The sequence below is a fragment of the Python bivittatus genome, unplaced genomic scaffold, assembly GCF_059951505.1.
Source record: "Python bivittatus isolate LINGU-HERP-01145 unplaced genomic scaffold, Pbiv_v1 ctg000280_np1212, whole genome shotgun sequence".
NCBI classification, from domain to species: Eukaryota; Metazoa; Chordata; class Lepidosauria; order Squamata; family Pythonidae; genus Python; species Python bivittatus.
In genome coordinates, this window is record NW_028277066.1 from 468,277 (window position 1) to 493,061 (window position 24,785).

The window sequence follows — 24,785 nt, forward strand, 5'->3', positions numbered from 1 at the left end:
AAATTCGGTTTAGTGTGACACAACTAGGATTCATTATTGCATTAAAGACAATTTAAGGCACTTCAGAAGTAATTATTTTCATCAGTTCAGGCAGTTGTTTCTTCCCAAAACACAGGTAAGAGATTTCACCACCATCCCAAGGTTGAGTTGTCCCCAGCTTTCCTTCAGGGCCTACATTGGAAGAAGTAGCCCTGTTGTATTTCACCTGCAGCCCAACCCAACAACTATGGCTACTTCTTCCAATGAATTAAACATTCCCCCAATTAATTTTTTTTTTAAAAAAAGAAACCAATGTTTTGAAGCCTTCTTGCACGGATGATGAGGCCAGGCAAAGGGCAGCACACAAATCCTTGTAATCGAGACTTTGGCTTGATGCTGACCCAGCAAACGCTTCTAGACGAGCAGAAGAGAACAAGGGTCACTTCCACAGGCTGGTTGGCACCCCAACAGATGCGCTTTGCTTTCTTGAGACCTGTTAACGTCTTATGCATGGCCCTGTCCTTACCATCCTTAGAACCAGGAATCTTGTAAAAATAGGAAGCAGAGGATGAAGTGAAGGGAGATACCCCACTGCCCATTCAGAGCCATATTTCCCCAGCAGGGTTCACACATTGCATGCAAACAGCGGGATGCAACCTTCAAAGCCCTATCTCCCTCCCTCCTGATGTCCCGTGGCCCATATCAAGAAGGGACCCCATGCCGGTGAGGCCTTGCTGTTCCTTCTCTTGCCACCTCATCTCTATAAGACTTGTGTGTGTGTGAAAGAATGGCACTGGGTTTTTATTCTCTTCATCTGAAACTTGGGAATCCAGCATAATGTGAAAGAATGGAATGAGACTACATGCCTGGTTTGGGTTTGGCAGTTCATTATTTAAATTAATTGAAGGCAGTCATATCAATGTGAGCCACATTTAACCTCCACCTGCTTTCTGAAGCTTTTTAAGTGGTCTCTTCCCTTCTTTAAAATGCAGAGCCCAATGAGAACCTACGAGTGCCCTGCTGGATGGGACTCCTGGCCCATCTAGTCCAGCAGTCTGGTCTCCTAGTGGCCAACTGACTGCCCAAGGAAACCCATTCATCTTCTAGGAGATGGCCTTCAGAGATAGCCACATGGTCATCAAGGCTAATATCCACTGATCCCCAGGTGTAATGATCTGTGGGAATGACCTTGGGAGACAGGAGGAAGAGCCGCAGACTAGGCAATGGTCAGATATGTGGCAGCTGAGCCCGCAGAAGGAATGGGGGTGTGGCAAATGGCTCAGAAGGGACCCTCTTTAGTTTCTTGGACTGTCAAGGCGAGTGGGGAGAGATGCACTTTCAGACTTGCAAGGTTCTCTTAATGTAGCCTTACAATAAAGGTAGAGCTAGCGCTTCTGGGTGTGATTCTTATCTAGGCTACCTGACAAGGCTGACAGGAACAGAATTAGGGTAAACCCAATTTAGTTACCTTGCTTTTCCTTTCCTCTTAAATCCGGCTTTCCCCCTTTTTCCATCCTTTCCATAAAGTTATTTACCCTAGTGGTGGACAGCAGGATGGATATCTAGCCTTTCCAAACGTCAGACGTGAGATGTGTTGGATTAGAAATCCCAAATTCCCCAGCCACCCAGCCCTGGGTAAGAATCCAGGAACCTTCAGCCCCAACATCTGGATACTGTCCATGATGGCAAGGTTGGTGTAGCATGTTGATGAAACTGACCAACTGCAGTTTACTCAAACCACAGTTAAGACAAACCTGGCTTAATACGAGGTACAAACTCAGCCTCAACGTCCTGTTGGCTCCCAGAACCCTCGCAGCACCGAAGCGCCCCTTGGTTGCTCCTTCCTTATTTAGAATAGCACCTCAGCCTCTCAAGCACAACTCGTGTCCTTGCAATGCACTCGGATTAGTATATTAAATATTTAATTGCATGTGCAGTAAGGCAGGTTACATGGTCCTTCAAAAGCAGACCTTTTTATTATTATTTTTACCATCATCAAGCACGTTCTCTTTAAGTCACTAATCTCCCATGTCTGCCAAGGACATCTGCAACACAGCAGGCCAACATACATGCCTCCAGATGTCAGAATGCTTGTTCCACTACAGGAGGCTGGAGGGCTCACCTTCCCCCTCCAGTGAAGAAGCCAGACCCTCAGCAAGAGAACCTGGAGCAAAAATCTTTAAAAGCCTCCATCCCTTGTTCCAAAATCCACAGTAGGCACCAAGGTCAGCTCTCATCGTGTCAATGGCCATCCATCAAATACATGACTTTCATCTCCCTCTGGAGCCCAAGCTAAGCATTCACAGGTCCGGCATGCTCTGTTCCCACTGGAAATTGACAGGCTGGAGACTGGGAGGAAGAAAAGATGGAAAGGACAGATCTCTCTAACCCAAGCAGAAAAGGAATGAGTAGAAGGTCAGGAAGTAATGAAGATGATTTCAGGGGAGGGGGCTGGGGAGGAAATGTAACAATTTTTTTCCTGTGGGACGGCCGAAGCTTGGGCTGCCCAAGGAAGCAACGTCACTGCAACGGTGAAATCTTCAAGGGAATCATGATTCGAGATTCCATGCTCCGAACCAGAGGAACTGCAAACACAGAAGGACATTCAAAGATTCATTGAGTGAGATAGTATCTTGGAAAACTGTCCCTCATTGTTCTCAGCACCCAACTTGAGACACCCTTGGCAAACAGGGAATGCTCACTGTCCCTCTGGTTCATGGACACCAACTGAGCGTTGACCCTGAATATTTACCAGTGGAGAGTTTTCTGAAGATCGCTATTCCTTAGGGTAGAAGGTTCTCTAACTGCTGACAGCTGGCCCGTCCGGGCAGAGAAGTAGCATGGTCTGGCTGATCCCTAGCTTTGTGTACACATTTCTGCAATCCATCACGATTGGATATGCAAAGCTGGTGTCCTGTCAGATCATGTTCCTATTCTGCCTGGATTAAGCCTGCTATCAAGCTTGTCCAGGCAGAGCGGGAACAAGTTCAGAAAGCAATCAGCTTAAGAGGCAGGAGCTTACGTATACATAGCTGGATCGCTACCAAACCTCACTTCTGCTCTGCCCAGAGAAGCCGACAGCCAGATTATCCAAGCAAAACCTGGGTAGCTCTGACAGGGCTCTGGTTTCGCATGCACCAGATCCATAGCATACCCAGCCAAAGCTGGATCACTGTCTGAATGCGCTCCTGTTCTGCCTGGACAAACTAGGAGACAAGGCAGAATTTTCAGCAGTTGCTTCTATCCAGAGCAAGTGAGCAAATATCGGTCTAAAACAAACGAGAATTGAAAAGGATTGTCTCAAAAATAAGATTTCAAGAATGACACACAACTAATCAAGGTCATCCCTCCCATTCAAGAATATGGTTTCGAATTTGATGGTTTTATTGCTCGTTTCCAATGAAAACGTTTTATTTTATCATGTTGCAAGATTAATTATTAAAGTGGTATATTTATGTTGTGCCTAACCGTACTTCCAATGAAACCATTTAGTTTTATTCAAGGTGGGGATTGTTTTTAGAGGGGGTAAACGTGGCTCTATCTTTCCTTCTGCCACACAATTAAGGTTGATTCCGTAGCAGGCTGGGAAACGAGGAGATGAATTATCAATCTGGTTATTGCTGTCCTTTGAATGCTACAGGAGTATCCCATGACATCACTGGTCAAAATGGGGATGCAATTTTTGAACTTTTAAAAAAGGGTCTAGAGATTACTTCATCCATAGATGGCCGGGAAATTTGGGGAACTGACACCGAGTTATCTGAAAGACACCCAGGTTGGGAAAGGTTGAAAAATTCCAGCACCCCTCATCGAGATGTCTGACCTGTATAGTAAACATTTTCATCCCATCCTCGCTTCCTCCAGGCAGCGTTCCTGGTCTCCTCTCTTGATTGCAGATCTCTGTAGGCTACCAACCAACAAAACATATCCTAAATTGTAAGAAGATTGCCAGCGGACAGACTCTTTCGTGCAGTCTGATGGTAAGTGAATGGATGCTACTGCTACAGATTGAGGTTACAGTCCCCAGCTGAAATTGGTAGGCTCAGCCAGGTAGACTGGGGACCATGGGAGCCAAAATCAGACCCTTCTGGAAGGCCCCAAATTGGGAATGTAGGCCTGAGCAAACTGGAATCAGCCCGCAAGGCTGTACAAGATCCAGTGTGTTCTACAAGGTAGGGGAAATATCTGTTGATATGATGGGTGAGTATGTGTGTTACACACAAAGGAATACTATCAACATCAGAGAACCAAATACCAAAATGTCTGGGCTCTCACACTGCACCAAGACCTTATACAATTTGGCTGGGTTCACATAATACACCAAAACACCCCTTTTCAATCTTTTTACCCTGGAGGAACCCTTGAAATAATGTTCAAGTCTCAGGGAACCCCGGCACATGCAAAAATTCCCACCACTGTGAGTGTTAGTATTGTGCAGTATGCAAAGTTCAAAAACCAATTTTTTTCCCATCACAATTCCTTGCAGACCCCCTAATGACCTCTCACGACAGTTGAGAAAGGCTCCATTAAACCCTAAACCTAGGTAAATAAAATATGTAACCTCCCCCAAATAAAACGTAAGATGGTTTCTGTGACAGCCTGATTCAAATGTCTTGCTAAGACAATGACTGGGCCCCTATAACATACTAAATCACCATTATAATTTAGCCTAGCATGTTGTGGGAAACTCGGCCACTGGTTTTGCACCAGAGCGCTAAGTACATCCAGGCATTATAGTTTGTAAACCTGGACACAACAGCTTGCTCACCAAATTAGTTTTTAGTGTGCTAGGTGAAGCCAGCTGACAGGAAAAAGGATCAGAAATGAACACACTCTAAAGTACTGTGTGTTTCAAGGCTACCTACCCCATAAGTGATGTACAATGTACAACTCTCCAATTTGGGAGAAGAAGCCACCCACCGCTTCCTCGTTATCTTGACGGTGTTTAATTGCCCGAGCCCTGCACCAACAGAGAAAGGGAGATATGAAGAAACGGACACTAATAAATATTACTTCCTGTTAGCACAATGTTGAGACTATGAAAGTTGAAAAGCAAACAGCCTTGATACCAGATAAGTGCCAGATCTAGTCGTTTCCATCAGTTTCTTGGTAACTGCCAGATCTTGATACCAGATCTGACAGTCACCAAAAGGAGGAACTGATGGAAACTCCCTCTCGTTCAAAAGAGATTTGTTTCTCTCTTTTACATAGAACTGGCAGGAGAAAGAGGCACGTGATTTGAACGCCTATTACAATATAAATAGAACTTGTATCTGATCTATGCAGTTGCTGGAATTCTTTAGTAATGGCTTCTTAGCTTTTCTGCAATAAATCATATATTCTTGTATCTTTGCGTGCCTTTATCTATCCCAGTCCAGCTTGTCGGAGAGAAACTGGAGAGAGAGAAAGCCAGCTCCTTGTTCAAGACTACTTGGGTTGCTCCCTTAGGGGGGAATCTCTTGTTCTTATTAGAATAAAGTAACTTGTTTAGCACTTTTCTTGCAGCAGGTCAACGATATCAAAAATGGGCCCCACAGAATGGCAAAGCTGAAGATGCCTAAAGCGAGCATCTCTCTATGTGGAAGCCATTTGACCATCTCTGGGTCCCCAGGACCAGCAATGTGGGGGTACAAGCCCCAGAAAAAAGTGATTCCAGAGCATCTTACTTGTGTAGGTACTTATGAGGAAATCTTAGCATTTCAGGGTCTGGGTTTCACTCTTTTCCAAAATAAGCAAGCCTTTATGCCTCTGGGTCCTAAAAGCATCAACCTTGTTTTCGCGGCTAAACAAATCTACGACCAAGTACATTTTTCTTGCTGGGATCACTCGGTTTCCATTTTTGAGAGGACTATACCATCCTATTCGGAGTAACAAGGTTGGGAACAGCCTTCCTCAACCTAGCTGGGAATTCTGGGTACTGTAGTTCTAAAACATCCAGGAAAGGATACCACTGACCCAGCAAAATACACCTACTTATGGGATAAACTTAATTGATTAATTATCTCTTTGGTTCCAAGAAAGAGAAAAAGGAACAAAACCAGCTGTCTAAGGCATCGTTTTGCTCTGTGGGAGCTGTGGATTGCGAATTTGACTTTTTTCTTCAGGGCCCGCAGAGGAATCCACCAATTTCTCTCCCTACGCTGACTTTTGGAGCGAAGACCCTTTAAAGACATTTGAACTGCTTTCCACTTACCAGTTGTTTCCCCACTCAATCATGGTCCCGGGCTGAAAGTCAAAGAGAAAGAAGAGATTGCAGAAACGGTTTCAAAGATTCATGACACCGAATTGGCAATCCAATGGATGAGGAAATAAAGGGATGTTTCAAGCCTGCCTCCAGCCTGTCTTGGTTGTGATTCAAAATTCACCCAGAGGGCAATGCCAGCAGAGGCCTTCGGACCTCAGCATCACCTGGAAAGTAATGTACCTTAGAGAGCGAGCTGCACTTTTGTGGGAAAATGGTTTGAGAGCCAAAGGATCGTCCAGCAGCTGGGAAAAGCAAACGTTGGTCTTGGACAGCCATTTCTCAACTGGGACCCTCTTCTGGGAACTCCAAGTGTATGGGGCAAAGCAGGTGGGTCCATTTTGGGGGTGTTTGGAAATGGGAAATCAATGTGCTTTGCCTTCTACAGCCATTCCCAGCTTGATGTTGACCCAAAGTAACCCCCAATTGTGTCAAAAATTGCCACTTTTTGCTGTGGCAATTTTTGGCGATTTTTCTGAGTTGAAATGGAGCTGGAAAAGCTGAGGCAGGCTTTTTAGAAATCTTTTGGTGATCTCCTGGGACGTTTTGTGAGCTAGGACAGAATGGGCCACTGTCTCACACACGGAAGACCTGGGCAGACCTCCCTGACCACACATGTCACCACCCTTCCTGCCACATCTAACTATAATTTTAAAAAATGCTATTCTTTTTTTTTTATCATTTAAAAAGCACCAAAGAGCAGAAATTGTCCCTCTTTGTCATGTTAAATTTCAGCCTTTTGTTCATCCTAGGATCCTGGGACCACTTTATGCCTCCTAAATGTGGATTTGCTTAGTTCAGCGTTGAGATATGGAATGATGAGTTTTACATTTGTTAGTTCATGAGATTATTTTAGGGCTCTGTTCGGACTTTTTGCGGATACCTGGGTTGGAGATGTGCCTATGGTTAGGAGTTGAGTTATGGGAGGAAGAGTTTTTTGTCTGCTAAATAAGAGGAGGTGAAGAGATAGTGAAATGGTTTATTCTTGCTGTGATGAGGGGGGGAAGTTGCTGTCTTATGGTTTTTCCCTTTTTCGTTCTATTGTTTCTTTTGTTTTCCTGCACCTTTCTATTTCTTCTTCTTCTTTTTTTTCAGTTTATATTATCTTTTACTATTGTAATTAAAACTTACACTGGCAGGGCAGGCCACAGTAGATAAACAGAGAGCAAACCCCATTCCATTTAGCACTGAAGATGTGACCTAGCCGGGTAACGAAACGTTTGCAGGAAAACAACAAGCTCAGAGCACCCCAAGGACTCCACATTAAAACTTTTAATAAAATTATTTTGTAAAAAAAGCACCAAAGAGCCAGTCCCTATCCCCCCCTTTACTTCCAAGAACTGCACCCCAACCCAAAGCATTCCAAGGAAAGGGGAGCCGCGTAGCCAAGCAGGACTTCACCCCTCCCTGCAAACAGAGCTCACCTTAAGCTTGTACGTTCTCAGCTCGTAGATGTTGGGACCGGCTCGTGGCAAAGGTTCATTCCAGAAGCTGAACTCCAGCAGCAGCTGATTCCTTCGGGACAGCAGCATTTTGCTCCTCTCCTTGCGAAATTCCAAATATTCCTGCCGGGAGGGAAGGATGGAAGATTCAGGCGGCAGAGAGGAGGCCGTCAGATTACGCGTCGTTTTTCTGGGGGTTGAAAATGGTCCAGGGAAACTGGCTAGGGGACAGGGCTAGACAAGGCTAGCATTGGCAACGTCATTACGAATGCTCATAATTTTAGGCAGGTTCTTAGCGCTCACGAAGGGTTTGTATTAGACGGTCAGCTCGGAATGCAGAATTTACTCATTTACTGATCTGACTGGTATCCCATCTTTCATTCAGGAGTTCAAGGGGGCATGCATAGCGTGCCCCCTTCCTATTTCCCTTGAACAGCCCCCCTGTAAGGTAGGCTGAGGGAGGACTGACTGGCCTAGGGTTACCCAAAGGCCTAAGGATGGAATTGATTCTGTAGAGTAGCGTTTTTCAACCTTGGCAACTTGAAGATGTCTGGACTTCAATTCCCAGATTTCTGGGAGTTGAAGTCCAGACATCTTCAAGTTGCTACGGTTGAGAGACGATGTGCTGGAGCAATGCTCTAGCCGCCCAGCTATGTCGCCTCTTCCTGAAGAGAACGCTGGGCTGGGCAACATCGCCTGGCCAACGATGGTCTGGCAGCACGGCAATCCGCTGCGCCAGCCACGCAACGGTGGGATCGGGCCTCCAAAATACCTGATTTTCCCGCAGTTTGCTCATGCACTCCATGAGGGCTGGGTAGCCGCCGATGAATCTCCAGATATGCACTGCAGAGGAGAGAAGAGGCCTCCAGTTCTTACGGAGCCCAAACCAGGAGTTGATAAAAAAGGCCAGTGGCCCCCCTTCAGCCTGGTTATTGATTTAACCCCCTTTCAGAGTTTGCTCGAACTTACAAGACGGGCTGGGTCTGCATTAACGCGCTAAAACTTAACAAAAATGAAAGCCAACCCAAACCAAGGTTAACGTTCCCCAGGTTAGCACATGGAGCAAATTAGGACTGATCCAGCTTAGAGCACTGTGTGAATATAGCCAGTGGGAAAGTGTTGGGCTCTGCAACATTTTATTTGTATTTCAAATTGAGACACCGCCCATCTCATGAGGAAGCGACTCTGGGCGGTTTATAATAAAAACAGCAAATAAATATTAGTTAAAGTAGAATAAAAATAGTATAGTGTATTCTATAGTATATAGAAACATGGCTGCTTGTCCTCCCTTCCGTTTTCGGGCTGGGCCTCTCCCCCTTTTCTCCATGCCTCCCTTCTAGGTTCTGACTTGGAGAGAAAACTGTCGGGAGCCAAAATGACGGAAGATGGATGTGGAAGGAATGGGTTCAGATCCCCGTTGGACCCGGGACCCTGCAGGGACTGCCAATCCTACCTCCCAGGGCTGTTGTGGCGGGGCTAAACGGAAGGGAGACTCCACCCAAGCGCACTGCTCACGCACGCGGATAAAAGCGGGAGGCAAATGCCATCCCTCGAGAACAAGGAAATCAGAGATTCTGCCACGCCGATCACCCTTTCACCAGCACCCACAATGTCACAGGAGGCTCGGAGGCTCTCGGAGGCCAAGCGTGCAAGGATCAGAAGGGAGAAGAGCCAAAACCAAGTGTTTTGCACACGAGGAGCCCCAATTTAGCTGCTGAGTCACAATCCTAGCACTGGCGGACGAAAGTCTTTTTTCATTTCAAAGGGGGCATTTTTGGCCCTGGATGCAGTCTTTAAACACGAGGAGGGGTGTAAAGACCCAGGCGCGACGCTCCAATTTTGCTTAACTCTCCCACGAAAATCAGCGGAAAACTCTACAGCACCCTTCACCCAGCGCAAATCAGTCCCCCCTCCTCCTCACCTGCCTGGTCCTGCTCGCCATACCAAGTATTCCAGTTGCCAACCAGGTCACAGGGATACCCCGTGTCTGAATGCAACTTGGGTAGGACTTGTTCCCTGCAAAGCCAAACCCAGAATCAGCAGAGGGGCAGAAAGCAGTATTTGTAAGGCAGCGGTGAATCTCAGCTAAAAGCTGGACCCCCCACCCCCCGTGCACACCAAAGGCTAATATTTTTTTATTTCCCACAGGCAGACGATCCCATCTTCCACCCTTGGCGATTCTTGGCTGCTCAGAAATAAATATACTGCATATTCTAACAGCGAGCACGTTCTGCACTCGCAGTCAGAAGCACACTGTCCCTTTCAGGAAAAAAGTTGGACGCGCTTAGAGGAAAGCAATGTTCAAGTAAAAACACACGCTGAATATTAAAACGTCATTAGGAAAAAAAATAATAAAGGAGGAAATCTCTCCCCTTCCCCACATATCCCAAGAGGGAGTGAACACATCAAGCAGGCATGGGATACTGACTGTGAAATGGGAAAGTACGGGATCACAGAGGCCTCCCGCTCTCAAAATGGAACGCCACGCTGCAACATTTGGTTGCAAAACCCGTGTGGGAATTCCAGCTTTGTTTTCTTCTGGAAATCATTTTCTTTCTGCAAATTCTTCTTGACCCCAGACCCTTGCATGGAAAACAAGACCAGCAGACCCTTACGTGAGGCTGTTGTAGGCATCCAGGCATTCGGGCTTCACATTGTGGACTGAAACGAGAGAAAGAAGACCTGGGTGAAGAATGGCAGAAGGGTCTCGTCCCAAGGACGGGACCGTGCAGAGCAAATGAATTGGCAACCTGGAGTTTACTTTGAACCATTTTCTCCAGAAAACATGGACTGGGGAAAATAGCTACTCCATAAAGGGCTCACATGTTGCGCAAAGCAGGACTTGGTTTGGGCTTAGCGCATTGTGTGAACTCAACCCGCTGTGGCTTATTCAACAGACTCGGATCAAACAAACCTTGGCTTAATTCACTGAGTGGAAAACAACCAATTTTTTCTAACAGGACTCGCCAACATCCAGATGATGTCTGAAGAACACCCAATATCTAAGCCCAAATACATGAATATGTAATACCTGTTTAATATACATGCATCATTCTGAAGATGAAAAGGAAGAAAAGGTCTAGAAGCAACACTCCATTGATGAGGTTTTATTTTATTTCTATGCTTCTCTTCGATCCAAAGCCCAGAATTCTTTACAAGTGAAAATTACAATTTTAATAGAACCAACGATAAAAATCAACCATTCTTGCTTGGTTTTTGATAGAGACCTTTTCAGAGGCTGTACGGAGGCGGGCTAGAAACTTAAGACGTTTCCTCCATGGCTTTAATATCGAACAGTTACAGACATCCCCGTCCTTTCTGCATTTAGAAAAAGGTCAGGCTGCAATTTAGGTCAAGGGGGGTTCCCATATATTGGCCAAGATGGAATAAAATCTGCCAACCCTAAACACAAAAACCTAGATATAAAATCTATCGTAGGAGGAGAGCTGCGTTAAGCCTACAGGGGCAAAAGATCTGGAGTCTGGTAGCACTCTTTCAGGCTAATGCACTTTATTAAAGGTATGCATTGTACTAAACTGATTACACTTACCAATTTATGGAGCATATGCCTTTTAATAAATTGGTTATGCAGATAACCAACCTCGTCCAATGTTGTAAGCAACTCAGAGGCTTCTGGAGCGGGTGGCTACAACCAATTTAGGTGATGATAATTTATTAAATTGATATGCTGCCCGATTCCCAGCAACTCTGGGATGATCATCATCATCTCATCTTTCTCTTCCTCTCCCCCCCGCTTTTCCCAATCATCTAAATCCTACAACAGCCCAGCCAGTCTGTGCATCTGATGATGTGATCTGCAGCTCCTGAAAGCTTCTGTCTTTGCCTAAAAATTTGTTACCTGGAAAAGGGGCTACCAGCCTCCTGGTTTTTCACAGCATCCAATAAACCTCAGATTTTCCCTGCAAACAGCCTCCCACCCTACTTTCAGATGGAGGGCTTCGGATGTAACTAATCCAAGAATATTTATTCCCCTTTTCCTGCTTTGGAAGAAAGGGAACGGTGAAGATACGGGCGATTGCAGATGGAAGACGATGCCCAGGACCCTCCACGAAGTTAGGGATGCTGTTGTGCAACTGAAGCATCGTTCAGAAGCTGCCCCAGGAAAGAAAGGACATTTAGAAGTGGGGTGGGGGGGACTCACACTGGATCTTGTAGAGGTGGTTTGTCTCCTTCTTGGAAAGGAGGTTGGAATGGGCATCTTTTCTTGGATCCACTTTGTGGACAAAGAAGGAGCGAAACCAGCTGCTATCATTGTCTTTGGAATAGCCTCTGAAAGAAAGAAAGTCAAGAAGTTGGAACTTGGGGGGCAGTGGCAGGGCAGAAGGCAAAGCTCTTGGTTTTACCCCAAAGTACCCCAATTCACCTTACAAATATCTACCCGCCTGGTCGCCCAGGGCAATCAGGACCCTCTCTCAAGGTAACCCCTGCAGGAAAATGTTTTATCCCCCTTGACTCTTAACTCCGTAGAAGTCCAAAATGTCACAATCCAATCTCTTCTGCAGGAGAAGAGTTTAGGGGGAAAAGATTTAATGTCTCCTACTCCGAATAACCTCCCACGGCAAGTGGTTATATAGAGAATTTGGGGCGGTGTAATAGACCGGTCCTTGAAATGAAATTCCTGGACGCAATGAAAATGAAACTGTTTTTTCATTCAAATCCATTCTTATACATTCAACAGAAGTGTGAATTTGCAAATAATAAGTCCAGGTGCAAAGTTTTTTTAAGCTAAGCTGGTTGACAACAAAAGACAGAGTCTGGATCTTCAGAACCCCCCAAAACTAAATTCTCCTCCTTCCGCCCCCAAGATTTCTCCGGTATACTCCAGAGAACGCCGCTAAACACTCTTCCAAACCAAGGAAACTTTTCTCTTAAAAATCAGGGATCACCTTCCCCATTTCCCGAGCCTGGAGATTTACACCATATCATAGTCCAAACGTCAGGTCACAATTCTATTCCTTTTATAAAACCTCGTTAATATTCACCAGCCTTTACTGAGCCTACCAAGTTTAAAAAGAACTCCGTTTTCCAGGAAAAAAACAAGAACTGTATTTATAGCTTTTGAGATTAGATCTACATAATTTATTCCCCGTTTGGGGTTGTTCTGAATGTTATTTCATTAACATGATTGTCATCCACTATCACACCAGATTGTGTTCTCTGCAGCAAACTAGACCAGTGTTTCTTAAAGTGTGGCTCAGACCCTTGAGAGTCCCCCAAGACCCACTCGGGGTCTGCGAAATCCAAATTATTTGCCAGATATTGAAGGTATTTGCCAAAATTTACAACCATGTCACTCTTCTCATTATTTTTTGTCAGTTTTTTTAAAATGAAAAAGATTTATGTTGATATCTAATGGGTTTAATATTGTTATTTTTACAGGACTCAATAAATAAACATTCTACCAATGCACCAACTTTAATTTTTTTTACATGGGAAATATCGATAAATATAACCCATACAAACCGAAGCTCTACTGGGGTTATCCATCATTTTTAAAAATAGGGTCCTGAGAGCAAAAAGTGGAACGATGAAGGAAAAGTCCAGAGTCCACTGAAGCTGGGTGGCCAATACATTTAAATAAAGAAACAAATAAAGAAATAAGAACTGTTTGGACACTGATTGTCAAGCAAATGTCCGTCCCTTTGACAGATTTGCACAAAAGTCTACCAGGTTCATTTTTCCTACCCCTAAGAAATTCACCTTGCATTCCTGAGCTTAATATCAAACCCTTATAAATAAAAATAAAAATGATAAAGACACCAGCAGGTTTCACCAACAGTATGGAAGTAGTTGGCCACCGTCTTCTTCCAGGGCATCTTTTCAAGTTCCCAGTCCCAGGAAATCCAGAGATTTCCTTGTGGTCCCCCTTCCCATGGCTAACTCCTTCAACCCTCCTTAGCTTTCTGGAAACCAGCCCAGGGTGTTAGCGGGGCTGATCTGCCTCCTACTGGGTCACTGCAGGTTTTATGCGTGCTATGACTGCATTTGCAATCTATCCTGGGGATATCCGAATATGAGTTTTATTGGATCTCCTACACGGACCTCGTTGCGCGCTGGAAAAAATTTAGAAAGCGCACTCAGGTGGAGTCCCCGAGTAACTGAAGTAGGCATGTTGTGAAGTTTATAGAAAATGTGCGGAAAGAGTATTACAAGCAGGAGGAAATTAAAAATGCAAAGGAACCGGGTGAGGGTGCGTGCAGAGCAATCACATAAATATCAGCTGGAAAGAGAAAAAAACGGGAGAGGGCAGAAGGGGGGATTGGCAGGGCGGGATCCTGAACGGAAGCTCCCTTCTTCGCCGGCAAAAAAGCGAGGGGGCGGGAACCATTTTTAAACGATTTTTATTTTCCTTTTCAATGTAAACGATTTCAAGTTAAAATAAACCCAGTGAATGTATTTTACTTTTAATTGAAAGGGAGGCAGGCCTCCGAGTTTATGCCGTCGTTCGTTCAGGCCGGATGGTTTGTTAGAATTTGCATGACATCCCGTTTCAGGCTGAGCTTATTATTTTTTTCATCCTGTTTTACTTTTATCACATTTATTTATTTATTAAGGGTGTACAGCTGCCCGTCTCGCTGGCTTGATTCTGGGTAGCTTAAAAAGGTTAAGGTTAAAAATCCAAAATCAATACAAAAACAGCCCCAAAATAGCCACGCAAATCATCAAGAACAATAAAACCACGAAAACCACAACCTGGGGAGAGCATCATTCATTTTCCTAACGGTGCAACCATCTAGGGAGCTCCCCACCAATGTCACCGGATCTGCAGGCCAGATGGCAAAGCCAGCTGTTTTATTAACAACACCATTCCTTTGACTACAGTTACTGTTATTTGTTTAATAAAGCAATATTGAACTAAACCAACCTTTGATGCCCTCTAACAGAAACAAATACATACATTAAAATAGGGCATAACCCCTTTTTTTCCTCACCCCTGAAAAGCAGAGTACGTATAGACCGCAGGATCGTCATGTTTTAAAATATAGATATTTCTAACCAATATAATTTCCAAACGGAGCTTTAAAGAGGCGTGAGCACAATATCTGGAGGATCTCGTGAAGAATGGAATCCACTGGGTTCAGTGAGGGTTACTCGTCAGAAAAACTGCTTAACGGAGTGCCCAATGCAATCATTTGTGGTCTTTTTTTAGGGCTGTGCGCTTCAACGGTGATTCAGAATAAGTGATTTGCAGCTCCTGTGAGTGTGGTCTGCTGCTCATTAAATCAGCTTCATCTTTTTCCAGGATTCTACACAAGCATCAGCTAAAGATACAGCTGCTTTAATAGTTTATCCCTTAAACAATAACAACTGCTCCTCCTCCTCCTCTCAGTTTCATCTTTTTCCAGGATTCTATGCAAGCATCAACTAATGATACAGCTGCTTTAAAGGTCCATTCCTTAAACAACTCCTCCCCCTTCTTCCCTCCAGCAGAAGCCAAAAACCTGGGATTGCTTTGACAAACAGCAGCGAGGTACTGCCCATGTGTGAGATCCATAATACAGAGCCCTACTATTTTTAACCAGAGGAAGGACATTATCTTCTCTTGCCCCGCGCCATTTATGTCTCTCACTGCCACTTCCTAGCCATTATAATGCATCTTTCTCCCACTAGATTAAATCTGTATTTAATTAAACCTGGATTTCCTCCAGTTTCATCCAGACAAGAGTCGTCCAGGGAATTTCCATAGTCCTTGGCCAACATCTCGTGTATTTCCCCTGCCCTACAGTCTTATCTCTTCCCCTTACCCTTCTGAAATCTACTTTTTAAAAAATAGCAAGACAGAGATTGTTTTCTGTACCCTGTGCCTGAAAAGACAAGGTAAACGCAGCCTTTTATGATGCAAACTCCAATTCCTATCGCTGTCATACAGCAGGGCTGGGTATTCTGGGTCCTGTGATCTCACATGCGCCTTGATTTGCTGGCTGCTCTCTCCTCATGCCAGTTGGCAACTTTGACTCAGCAAACCTTAACCAAACCAAACAAAGGAGGAGACCTGATTTGGGGCTAACATGGCAGTGGTTCTTAGAGTCATGCCGGTCTGCAGAGGGCTGCTCAGTTTTGAGGGAGGCGTGTTCCGTGCAATTCACATCACGCTTCTAGTCCTCATGGTGCAAAAAAAAACAAAAAACAGAAGAGCCTGTGGAAGCATTACAGCTGGGGAGGAAGCAGACTGAGCTAAGTTTGGAGAAGGGCTAAGCAGAAGTTTACCTACCTTTCTTCCTCCTTTTTGCTAACAATAACTCTTTAAAGTTGACCAGGCTGACGACTAGCCTGGTCATTGAGGAAATATAACAAGCTTTGCAGCTGAGTGGAGATTTGAACTTGGATTTCCTGGCTACAGGAGGACACTAAAACCTCTACACCACATCGCTGCTCCCACTGGACGGTCCCTATTCCTAAAATGTTTTCATTTGTCTTCTGGTTGCAGGGTGTGGTGTTCACTTCAAAAAGGATTAATTCTCTAAGTCAGTGTTTCTCAACCGTGGCCACTTGAGGATTTCTGGACTTTACCTCCCAGAATTCCCCAGCCATTCCCCATTCCCAAGTGGCCACGGTTGAGAAATGCTGCCCTAAGTAAATAGTTCTGAACATCCCCCTCAAGTTTCTAGCCCCTGTTGTTGCAGTGCCAAGGCAATGTCTGATCAAGGGACTAGGACATAGCAAATCTCTTGTTCTCAGTTCATTTTCCCCGGTGATTGGCAAGAGAACAACTTTGTATGAATATGCTGGGGAAAAAGGCTGGCTTAATGCAGAGAACAAATTCTACATTTCCTGGCGAGGATCCAGGAGACTTTCAATAGGGCCAGTAGCCAGTCGATGGGCTCTCCCTTTGGAAGATAAGTCCCATGCAAGACGGCGAGAGGACACCCCTTGCACAACTTCCAGGGAAATCACACGATTCAGCAACAAACTTTGCCCAGCGGTGAAAACAATCTTCCCTCTTAGTTCCAAAGTAAATAAGAAGAATACAGGTAGTCCTCAACTTACAACCACAATTGGAAAATTCATAGGTAAGCAGTGTGGTCATTAAGCAAGGCATCATGTGACTGCACCCAATTTTATGACATTTTTTGTGGAGGTTGTTAAGTGAATCACGCAGTTCCCCATTGATTTTGCTTGCCGCTTCCAGCTGAGAAGGTTGCCAATGGCGATCACTTGACCCCAGGATGCTACAACCGTCGTAAATACATGGCGGTTGCCAAGCCCTCGAATTTTGATCATGTGACTGCAGGGACACTGCAATGGTTGTAAGTATGAGTCACTTTTTTAGTGCTTTTGTAACTTTGAACTATCGCTAAATGAATGGTTGTAAGCTGAGGAGTACCTGTATATGGTTTATGAGGAGAATAAATAAGGCATCATCTGATTCCCACCATTCTCACTAAAAATTAGTGGGATTTGGGACATCCTACCCACTCAAATTTCTAGCCCCTGCTGTGGCAAAACCAAGGACACAGCCAATGTTTGGTTCAGCGGCCAGAATATAGCACATCGCTTGTTCTTCTCTAGCTCCAAAACCTAGACCATAAGAAAGTCGCACGACATAAAATCCAGATGTACTCAGCCCAACTTTGCTCCAGTTCTGGGACTCCACTTCTGAAGATAGCTGGGAATTATGGGACCCGGATTTCAACACAGCTGCAGGTTGGGAGACCAGAAGCCAGCGAGGTGCGACGTCTCTACCTTCACCAGCCTCGGTTCCCACCTGTAAGAGCTGAGATCAGTCTCCGAGTGGTTTTATCATCACATAATGAATACTTCAACGTGAACTGCAGTGGCTCTTTCTTTTTTATCTTATATTCAACATTCGATGGAAAGTTAAATAACCTTATGCTTGTAACGCTGACATTAATACTGACAGAATATTTACCTTTCTCTCTTCGCTTTCAAAACTTGAAGCTTTTCGAACAATAGAGCGTTCGTAACTTTCAGTCATATCATCTAAACATCACTGCATTGAAATAATACAATGGATCGTGATTTACAACATTACAACAAAAGGAAGAACAGAAAGAAAATACAGAAAACCTAATGAAAGAATGGTTAAAACCGGGGGGGGGGGGAAAGCCCTGGGCAGGACCACATTATCTAGCCTTAGATCTTCCAGGGAAAGGGGACCACAAAGTGAGACAATAGGGACCATGAGATAAAGCCACCTTGTAGGGCTGTCGTATGCTTGACTGAAATAGAGTAAGATACGGATCGTTTCTTGAAAAAAACGCGATCAAGCTCCCCTCCGTGTGCTCTCCTTGGATAAAACAAGCTGATTTCTTATGAGGAACTAAAGATATTCTCCCAGCATGGTCATCCAGTATATACCAATCAACTTGTGCTAATAATATTCCCCCCCCATGTTTTATTTGACCAAGACCTTTGCCCCAACCCTGGTCATTCATTAACTTCAGAAATTACCTGGTAAACAATCTTTTCAACAGGCTAATCCGAGATCCTTCTTGGTTAGCAACCCTCCCCTACTGTCCAAGAGCCAACGGCTTATTCCTGGCTCCGGGTTCTGTCCTATCAGGTTAGACAACAACACCCATCAGCCACAGCTGTACCACCACCAACCCTGCTGGCTGGGTGAGGGATGGGAGCTGTCGTTCCGCACGGCTGGGTTTTCTTTTTTCTTTAATCAATTTTTACGGAAGGAGCTTTTTACAAAGGAAAAGCGATACAAATTTAAAGGAAAAAGAAAGAAAAGTAAAACTGATCGGTAAATAAAATAGGAACGAAAGAAAAAAGACAAAGAAAGAAAGAAAAAGGAAAAGAAAGATATAAAGTGGCTCCCAATCTTCTTTACAGCAGTTATATTTTATCCTCTCTGTCTAAGGTTATATCACGCCTCCCTTCTTTCCACATTCTAGCCTTTCTAATCGTCAGACCCGTACATCACAAGTTCATTTTTTCCCGTTTTCAGCGAAAAGTCCCTAAAGGGTTTCCAGTCACTGACAAATGTAGTTATCCTGTCTTCCCTAATCAAATGACTCCATTTTGCCATCTCTGCAAATCAGTTTCACCCACCGTTGCTCCCTTGTGGGTATTAGCACGGCTGGGCTTTCAAAGGGACTAGGGACTTGGCGGGGCTGCTGATACGCCAAGCGAAGTCTGTCCTCGGTTTTACTTAGTTCATACAGAACAAACAATTTAATAATAAATAAATAAATAAACAAACAAGCAAACAAACAAACAAACCACAATCACCCCGCATCCCCAATTTTTTTTTTGCTGAAGCTACAGTTTCGTATCTTATTTATTAATCTGTTCAATTTGTATCCTGCCTTTCCTCGAGGACAGTGTTTCTCAACCGTGACCACTTTAAGATGGGTGGACTTCAACTCCCAGAATCCCTCAGCCAACCATGCTAATAATACATGCGGGTTAGGGAATTCTGGGAGTTGAAGTCCACACAGCTTAAACCTGCCAACGTTGAGAAACACTGCCTTAGCTACTACACTCATTGGACTGAACCATCTCTTGTTAACCCTGGATTGCTGGCAAAGCTGTGGCTGGCTCTGCCAGGTTTAGTGAGACGCTCAAAGAATTCTGTTCATGCTCTGGAACAGTACAGCTCACAGACCAAGCCTCAAAAAACACATTTCTGAACAGCCTTTTCATTTAAGGTCTAGTGGCTATTTTCACACTTGTCATAAACTGAACCCCCAGAGACTTCAGGAGATGGCAGAATTAAAGCATGGAACAACAAATCAAATCAGCCACCGTTTACAAACTGACATTTTCTTTTTTTTAGATTTTTTATCCTGCCTTTATTATTTTTTATAAATAACTCCACCGGGCAAACAGATCTAATACTCCTTCCTCCTCCTATTTTCCCTACAACAACAACCCTGTGAGGTGGGCTGGGCTGAGAGAGAGGGACTGGCCCAAAGTCACCCAGCCGGCTTTCATGCCTAAGGCAGGACTAGAACCCACCGTCTCCTGCTTTCTAGCCTGGGGCCTTCACCACCAGATCAGTGTTTCTCAAACTTGGCAACTTTAAGATGTGTGGACTTCAGTTCCCAGAATTCCCCAGCCAGCATGGCTGGCTGGGGAATTCTGGGAGTTGAAGTCCACTCATCTTCAAGTCGCCAAGGTTGAGAAACACTGCACTAGACCAAATTGGCTCTCTCACTGTTGGGTTCACCCCAAAGGCCACAACGCTACATATCGACCAACCCACCTCATTTGCACAAACCTCATTTGTGTAAAGGTGGCTGAGAATTTGCAAGCTGTGCGTGGCGAAACACACCTGCCTCTAGTTGAATATCAAACTCAACTTATTATGTCTCCTCTGAGCGCATAATAACACTTTTCCCAGAGTTTGAGGACACCATGTTGCTGGTCCCATACTAGCCATGGCTTCATGGACCATGACAGAATTAATGCAGGGTTAGGGTGCAATGACTAAGCCAGAAATCCATTTCATGTTCGCCTAGCGTGTTGCGCTCATTCAGCTCTTGTGGTTAATTTAGTGCGGGTCCAAAACACCTGGATTCATTCCCTAAACCACGGTTAATCTGTGAATGCAGCCCCAAACCAGTCAACCCTACTTTATCCTAGCATGCTATGCTAAACCCAGCTATCCCCCATTTGCATTTCGGCTCGTGGTACCCCACACAACATCCGTCCTGAGAAAAGTTTCTCCTTTTCACTGCTCTGAATTTGCCTTTCTTATTCATCGGAAACATTTTTTGCACGGTGAGAAACCCTCTCTGGGCCTTCTGTTAAGAGCTCCCAACGCAGCTGCTGGAGTTTGAAACTGCAGGGCACAAATGACCAACTTCATCCAAGGGTTTGCAACGCCCGTACCCGAATACCCATGGAAAGTAACGCGAAGGCCGTTGCACCTCCAGAAGACCGCAACGCAATCAACGGGGCTGAGACGGGCCCTCCAATGCTGTCCAACAGGCGAGTTGATGCACCCAAATGTTTCTCTCTTGGGGGGCCGCTCTGGTGCCAGGTTGACACCTCGATGCCCTTCTGAACTCAAAGGAACCGGGAGACGTGCATCTTCCTTTCCAAGCAGGAAGAACCATCCAAGCCCCACGTGGGCCAACCTAGTGAACACAACAAGCCGGGTGCCCCACACATTTTACCTTCCTGCCCTCCACAGGATCTAGTCTCTCATCCCCACGTGCCAAGCCTTTGGTTAAGCCATGGTTTACTTCTTCTTTGTGGAATAAACTGGTTGCAGAAGTCACACCATGCGCTGACACCTGAGATGGTCCCGTGGATTTGGGCTGAGAATCTGGCCACCTCCAGCTGTAAGCCGTGGTATGTAGTTTAAGATGATGTGAACATAGCCAATGTGACTGATACACAAACTCTGACTTGGCAATATTCAGCTGCTAATATAAATTACGTAGCAGATCACAGGAGGATGACAGAGCGAGGCCCACCGCCAAGAGGGGAGAACACTGAGTTGGCACATGAATCGATTACAGGCCACAATGGCTTAAGCTGAGTTCACACCACAGGTGAAGTTCAAACTGAACCAACCACATTCTGGATTAGTCCACCGTGCAAATCCTGTGCCTGTATTTGGAAAGACATTATTTACGGCACAGCACCATGCAAACCTATAAATTATAGTTTATTCCACAAATCATAGCCAAACCATTGCCTGGCACAGTGCAAACCTGCCCATAAGATTTAAATCAGCCTAGTGGCTCGACGGTAACATTGCTAAGGTTTAAAACGCCGTGGTCTGGCCTGCTATATGATGCTGGCATCAGGGAGACCATGGTTCTAGTTCACCTTCAGTTCTGCGCACTCACTGACTTTGAGCCAGTCACTCAACCCAGCCTACCTCACAGGGTTGTTGCTGTGATGGGAGAAAAGGGAGGCGGGAGCACCAGGTACCCCATGTTGAACTTGTGAATGAAAGGCAGGATTCAAAGGTTATTTTGGGCATCCAGGAATAAGGAGCGCAGAGCTTCTGACCTGATGCTACTTTCCCCTCAATCCAGAGCATCTGTTCTCCTTGCAGGACCCTCAGAACTGGGGAATCCCAGCGTTGGAGATCTTCTGGTCCAGGGTTCCTCAACCCTGGCAACTTTAAGACTTGTGGACTTCAACTCCCAGAATTCCCCAGCCAGCATATGCTGGGTTGAGGTTACTTTTTGAGGAACCTTGTTCTAGTCCATACCGCCCCCACCCAGGCTGCCCCCCCACCCTCCCGGCCGAAGGGTTTCCAGCCTTTGCGGGAACTTCTCCCGGGTCTCCTGTTTTGGGCGTGCAGGGGACCCGCAGGCTGACCCCACAACCCCGAGGCTGGCAAGGGGCTGGCGAGCTTGGGGCTGCGCTCCCCCGGGGGAATGCAGCCGGCGAAGCCGAGGCAGAGTCTGGAATCCGCCCTGCCTTCCGCGGGGCCCACTTTCCAGCCAAACGGGGAGCGCCCCGACTGGGCACTGCCCCGCGGAGGCGAGCGCTCGGCCAGCCTCTCAAGGAGCGGGGCAGAGCGAGGTGCCCGGCCAGGCTGGCTGGCTGGCTGGCTGGCTTGCCCGCTCCTCGCCCCCCGGCCCGGCCCGGTTCCGGAGGCAGCCGGGGGTCCCCACGGGCCCGGGCACGCGCGCGAGGGGCGGCCGCGCCCCGGGCAGCCCCCTCGCTCGCCCCCAGCCCTCGCGCCCCGAGCCCAGCCGGGCGCGCCGGCCGACCGCTCGCCTGCTGCTGCGCACGGATCGAGCCCGGCTGGGCACGGCGAAGAGGCGGCGGAGGAGGAGCGCGCGCGGCCGGGCAGAGGCGGCACGAAGCGGGGGCGGCGCGGGCAGGAAGGAAGGAAGGAAGGGAAGGGGACGGGGGGGGAGGAGGAGGAGGAGGAGGAGGAAGGCGCGGGAGGGGCGGGCGGGCGCTCACCGGGCGGCGGGGCCGCGGCTGGCCGGGCGAGGGGCGCCGCCCCGCAGCGCCAGCAGCAAGCGCCGGGCCGGGAGGCCGCCCGCTCGCGTCGCCATCTTCGCTCTCCTGCGGACCTGGCCGGCGGGGCGGGCCCGGGCGGGTGGGGGAGGGACGGGGGCGGCGCGCCCGCCCGGCCGCCCGCCGCTGCTCCGGAGCCGCGCCCGTGCGCTTTTACGCGCCGGGCAGGGCGCAGCGCCCTCCGACCGGACTTGCCCGCGCCGGCGTCTGCCCAGTCCAGCACTACCCCTGCCTTCGGGGCTTCCGAGGGTCCCGGCGCCCCGCGCCCCTGCAGCGCCGTGGGCCTCTGTCCTGCCGACCCAGAAGTTGGGCGAAGGCGAGGACCGAAGCGGACCGCGGGTTTTCCCCAGCCGGGTGGGCGGGAGGCAGCCGGCGCCAAGAGTTCTGCCGGGCGCAAAAGGCCTGCAGGGGACCGAGGGCGTGCAGGGCTGGCATTGAGGGCCCCGTGGCCCCGGGTTCTCCCCCTTCTCTTGGTGATGGGGCTGCTCAGCCGTGGCTCATGTGATCCTCGCTGGCAAAGGCGCCCCAGTTTCCCGGGCGGTTGATACGTGTCTGGATCTGTGCGGAACAAACAAAGTCAGTGTCACCCCAGGGCGTGCATGCAGGATTTTGAATCCTTTGGCTGCGCGTTTGTCCCCGTGTCTCTGCTGGGCTGCAGCGCCCTTTAAGGCATCGAGGATACCAGACAGCCTGGTATTGATTAAAACATGAATGCCAACAGCCTGATGGAAAAGCAATCGCGGAAGAGCCACCTTCTCGGACCTTTGGCCCTGCTGCTGGAAGGCCAGGCGATGGGGAACGCTGCGCTAAAGTTGGTCTCTGTTAACCTGGTTTTAAACTGCCAGGTTCTTGAACTGTTGCCTTGACCCAAACTCCTGCACCTCAAACCTGCTGATTTCATCTTAGCCTGGCCTGTTGTACATGGGCAAATGTTTGCCTTTCAGTGAGAGCCCGGAAAAGTCTAAAACTAGGGTCAATAGGTGTGGGGAGAACTGATCTTCTGTGGAAGTAGCAGTCTATCTGAGTGATGTTGATATAACAGTACATGCTCCCATGCCTCAGCATCTCCTTGTTCTCCTGTTGCAGTAAGCCATGTTTGTGGACTAAACCTCAGTTAATTGAGTTCGAACCTTGCATTGAGTCATAGACAACAGTTTATAAACTCCCGTGCGCTCAGCCAAAACGAACGAACCAACTTAGGGTTTAGTGTGATTGTTAAGAGTATGGGAGTGGCCTGGATTTTGAATCCTCGTTCATCCTGACTGGGTTCCCCGAAAAAAAACAACTTTGCTGATGGTTTAGGGCAGTGTTTCAAATCAAATCAAGCATTTATTATGGCCTTTGGGCCAGAAAGCACAACAATAAAATACATAGACCGGTTAGTTAATTAATTAGTTAGCTAGCTATTTATTTATTTGTCACCTTTATATAGCCGCCCATCTCACGCAGAGCAGCTCTTTTTAAAAAATGCAACAAAATTACATGAAATATGTTATTATAGTTTACCATAAAATAACGATTATAATTTTCTTCTAAACTGCCCAGAGTCTCTCTTTGAGTGAGATGGATGATGACTAAATTTGAAATATAAAGAAATAAATGAAAATAGACCACAGTGCCAATAGCAGGGGCAATTCCCAAAATTTGTGCTAAACTTCAACCATGGGTAGGATGGATACAACCAGTGACAGCACAAAATTGGGCAACCAAGTTAGCTCAGGGTCCTGGTTGGTTAGAAGCATTAACAAATAGACATTGTGCTCTCTAGCAGGGTAGTTCTTTAAAATGGGATAAATATATGTCTTCCTTTAGTCTCTATAGAGAGAGCAACAAAGGAGTATATGGTTTAGAGCAGTGTTTCTCAACCTTGGGAACTTGAAGATGGGTGGACTTCAACTCCCAGAATTCCCCAGCCAGCATGGCTGGCTGGAGAATTCTGGGAGTTGAAGTCCACCCATCTTCAAGTTCCCAAGGTTGAGAAACACTGGTTTAGGGATTCCACAAAGCCATCTCCACATGGACAGAAGCACTGCTGAAAAGGGATGTTTTTATACCGCCCCGACAACTGCAGAAAGTAGTGGATCCAACCTGGCCAAGGTGGAAGGCCGACAAAATTTCAGAATTAGAACTGAAGATACCTTGAAAAAAAGTACGAAAGTACATGTTCATTTGAGAAGAATCCATAAATTTTA

General features: G+C 46.6%; 1 protein-coding gene across 1 annotated transcript; it reads right to left on the bottom strand.

Annotated features, from left to right (window-relative positions):
- Window positions 1–1,932: 1,932 nt before the first annotated feature.
- NIPSNAP1 (nipsnap homolog 1) lies at window positions 1,933–22,694 on the bottom strand. Its single transcript, XM_088143190.1, has 10 exons — window positions 22,537–22,694; window positions 11,825–11,952; window positions 10,278–10,323; window positions 9,584–9,678; window positions 8,435–8,505; window positions 7,645–7,785; window positions 6,173–6,204; window positions 4,845–4,939; window positions 3,803–3,886; window positions 1,933–2,564 (listed from the first exon to the last, which is right to left on the bottom strand). Exons 1-10 carry the CDS (start codon window positions 22,629–22,631, stop codon window positions 2,500–2,502), a joined length of 852 nt encoding a protein of 283 aa, XP_087999316.1. The 5' UTR covers window positions 22,632–22,694; the 3' UTR covers window positions 1,933–2,499.
- Between the last annotated feature and the right edge of the window lie 2,091 nt (window positions 22,695–24,785).

What these genes read in the sequence shown, in the direction of transcription:
- NIPSNAP1 (XM_088143190.1), bottom strand. Translation starts at nt 22,631, where the DNA reads ATGGCGACGCGAGCGGGCGGCCTCCCGGCCCGGCGCTTGCTGCTGGCG. An exon ending in TGAGAACGTACAAGCTTAAG is followed by an intron (nt 6,205 to 7,644) that starts GTGAGCTCTGTT and finishes TTTGACTTTCAG; the next exon opens with CCCGGGACCATGATTGAGTG. An exon ending in CATTGTACATCACTTATGGG is followed by an intron (nt 3,887 to 4,844) that starts GTAGGTAGCCTT and finishes GTTGGTTGGTAG; the next exon opens with CCTACAGAGATCTGCAATCA.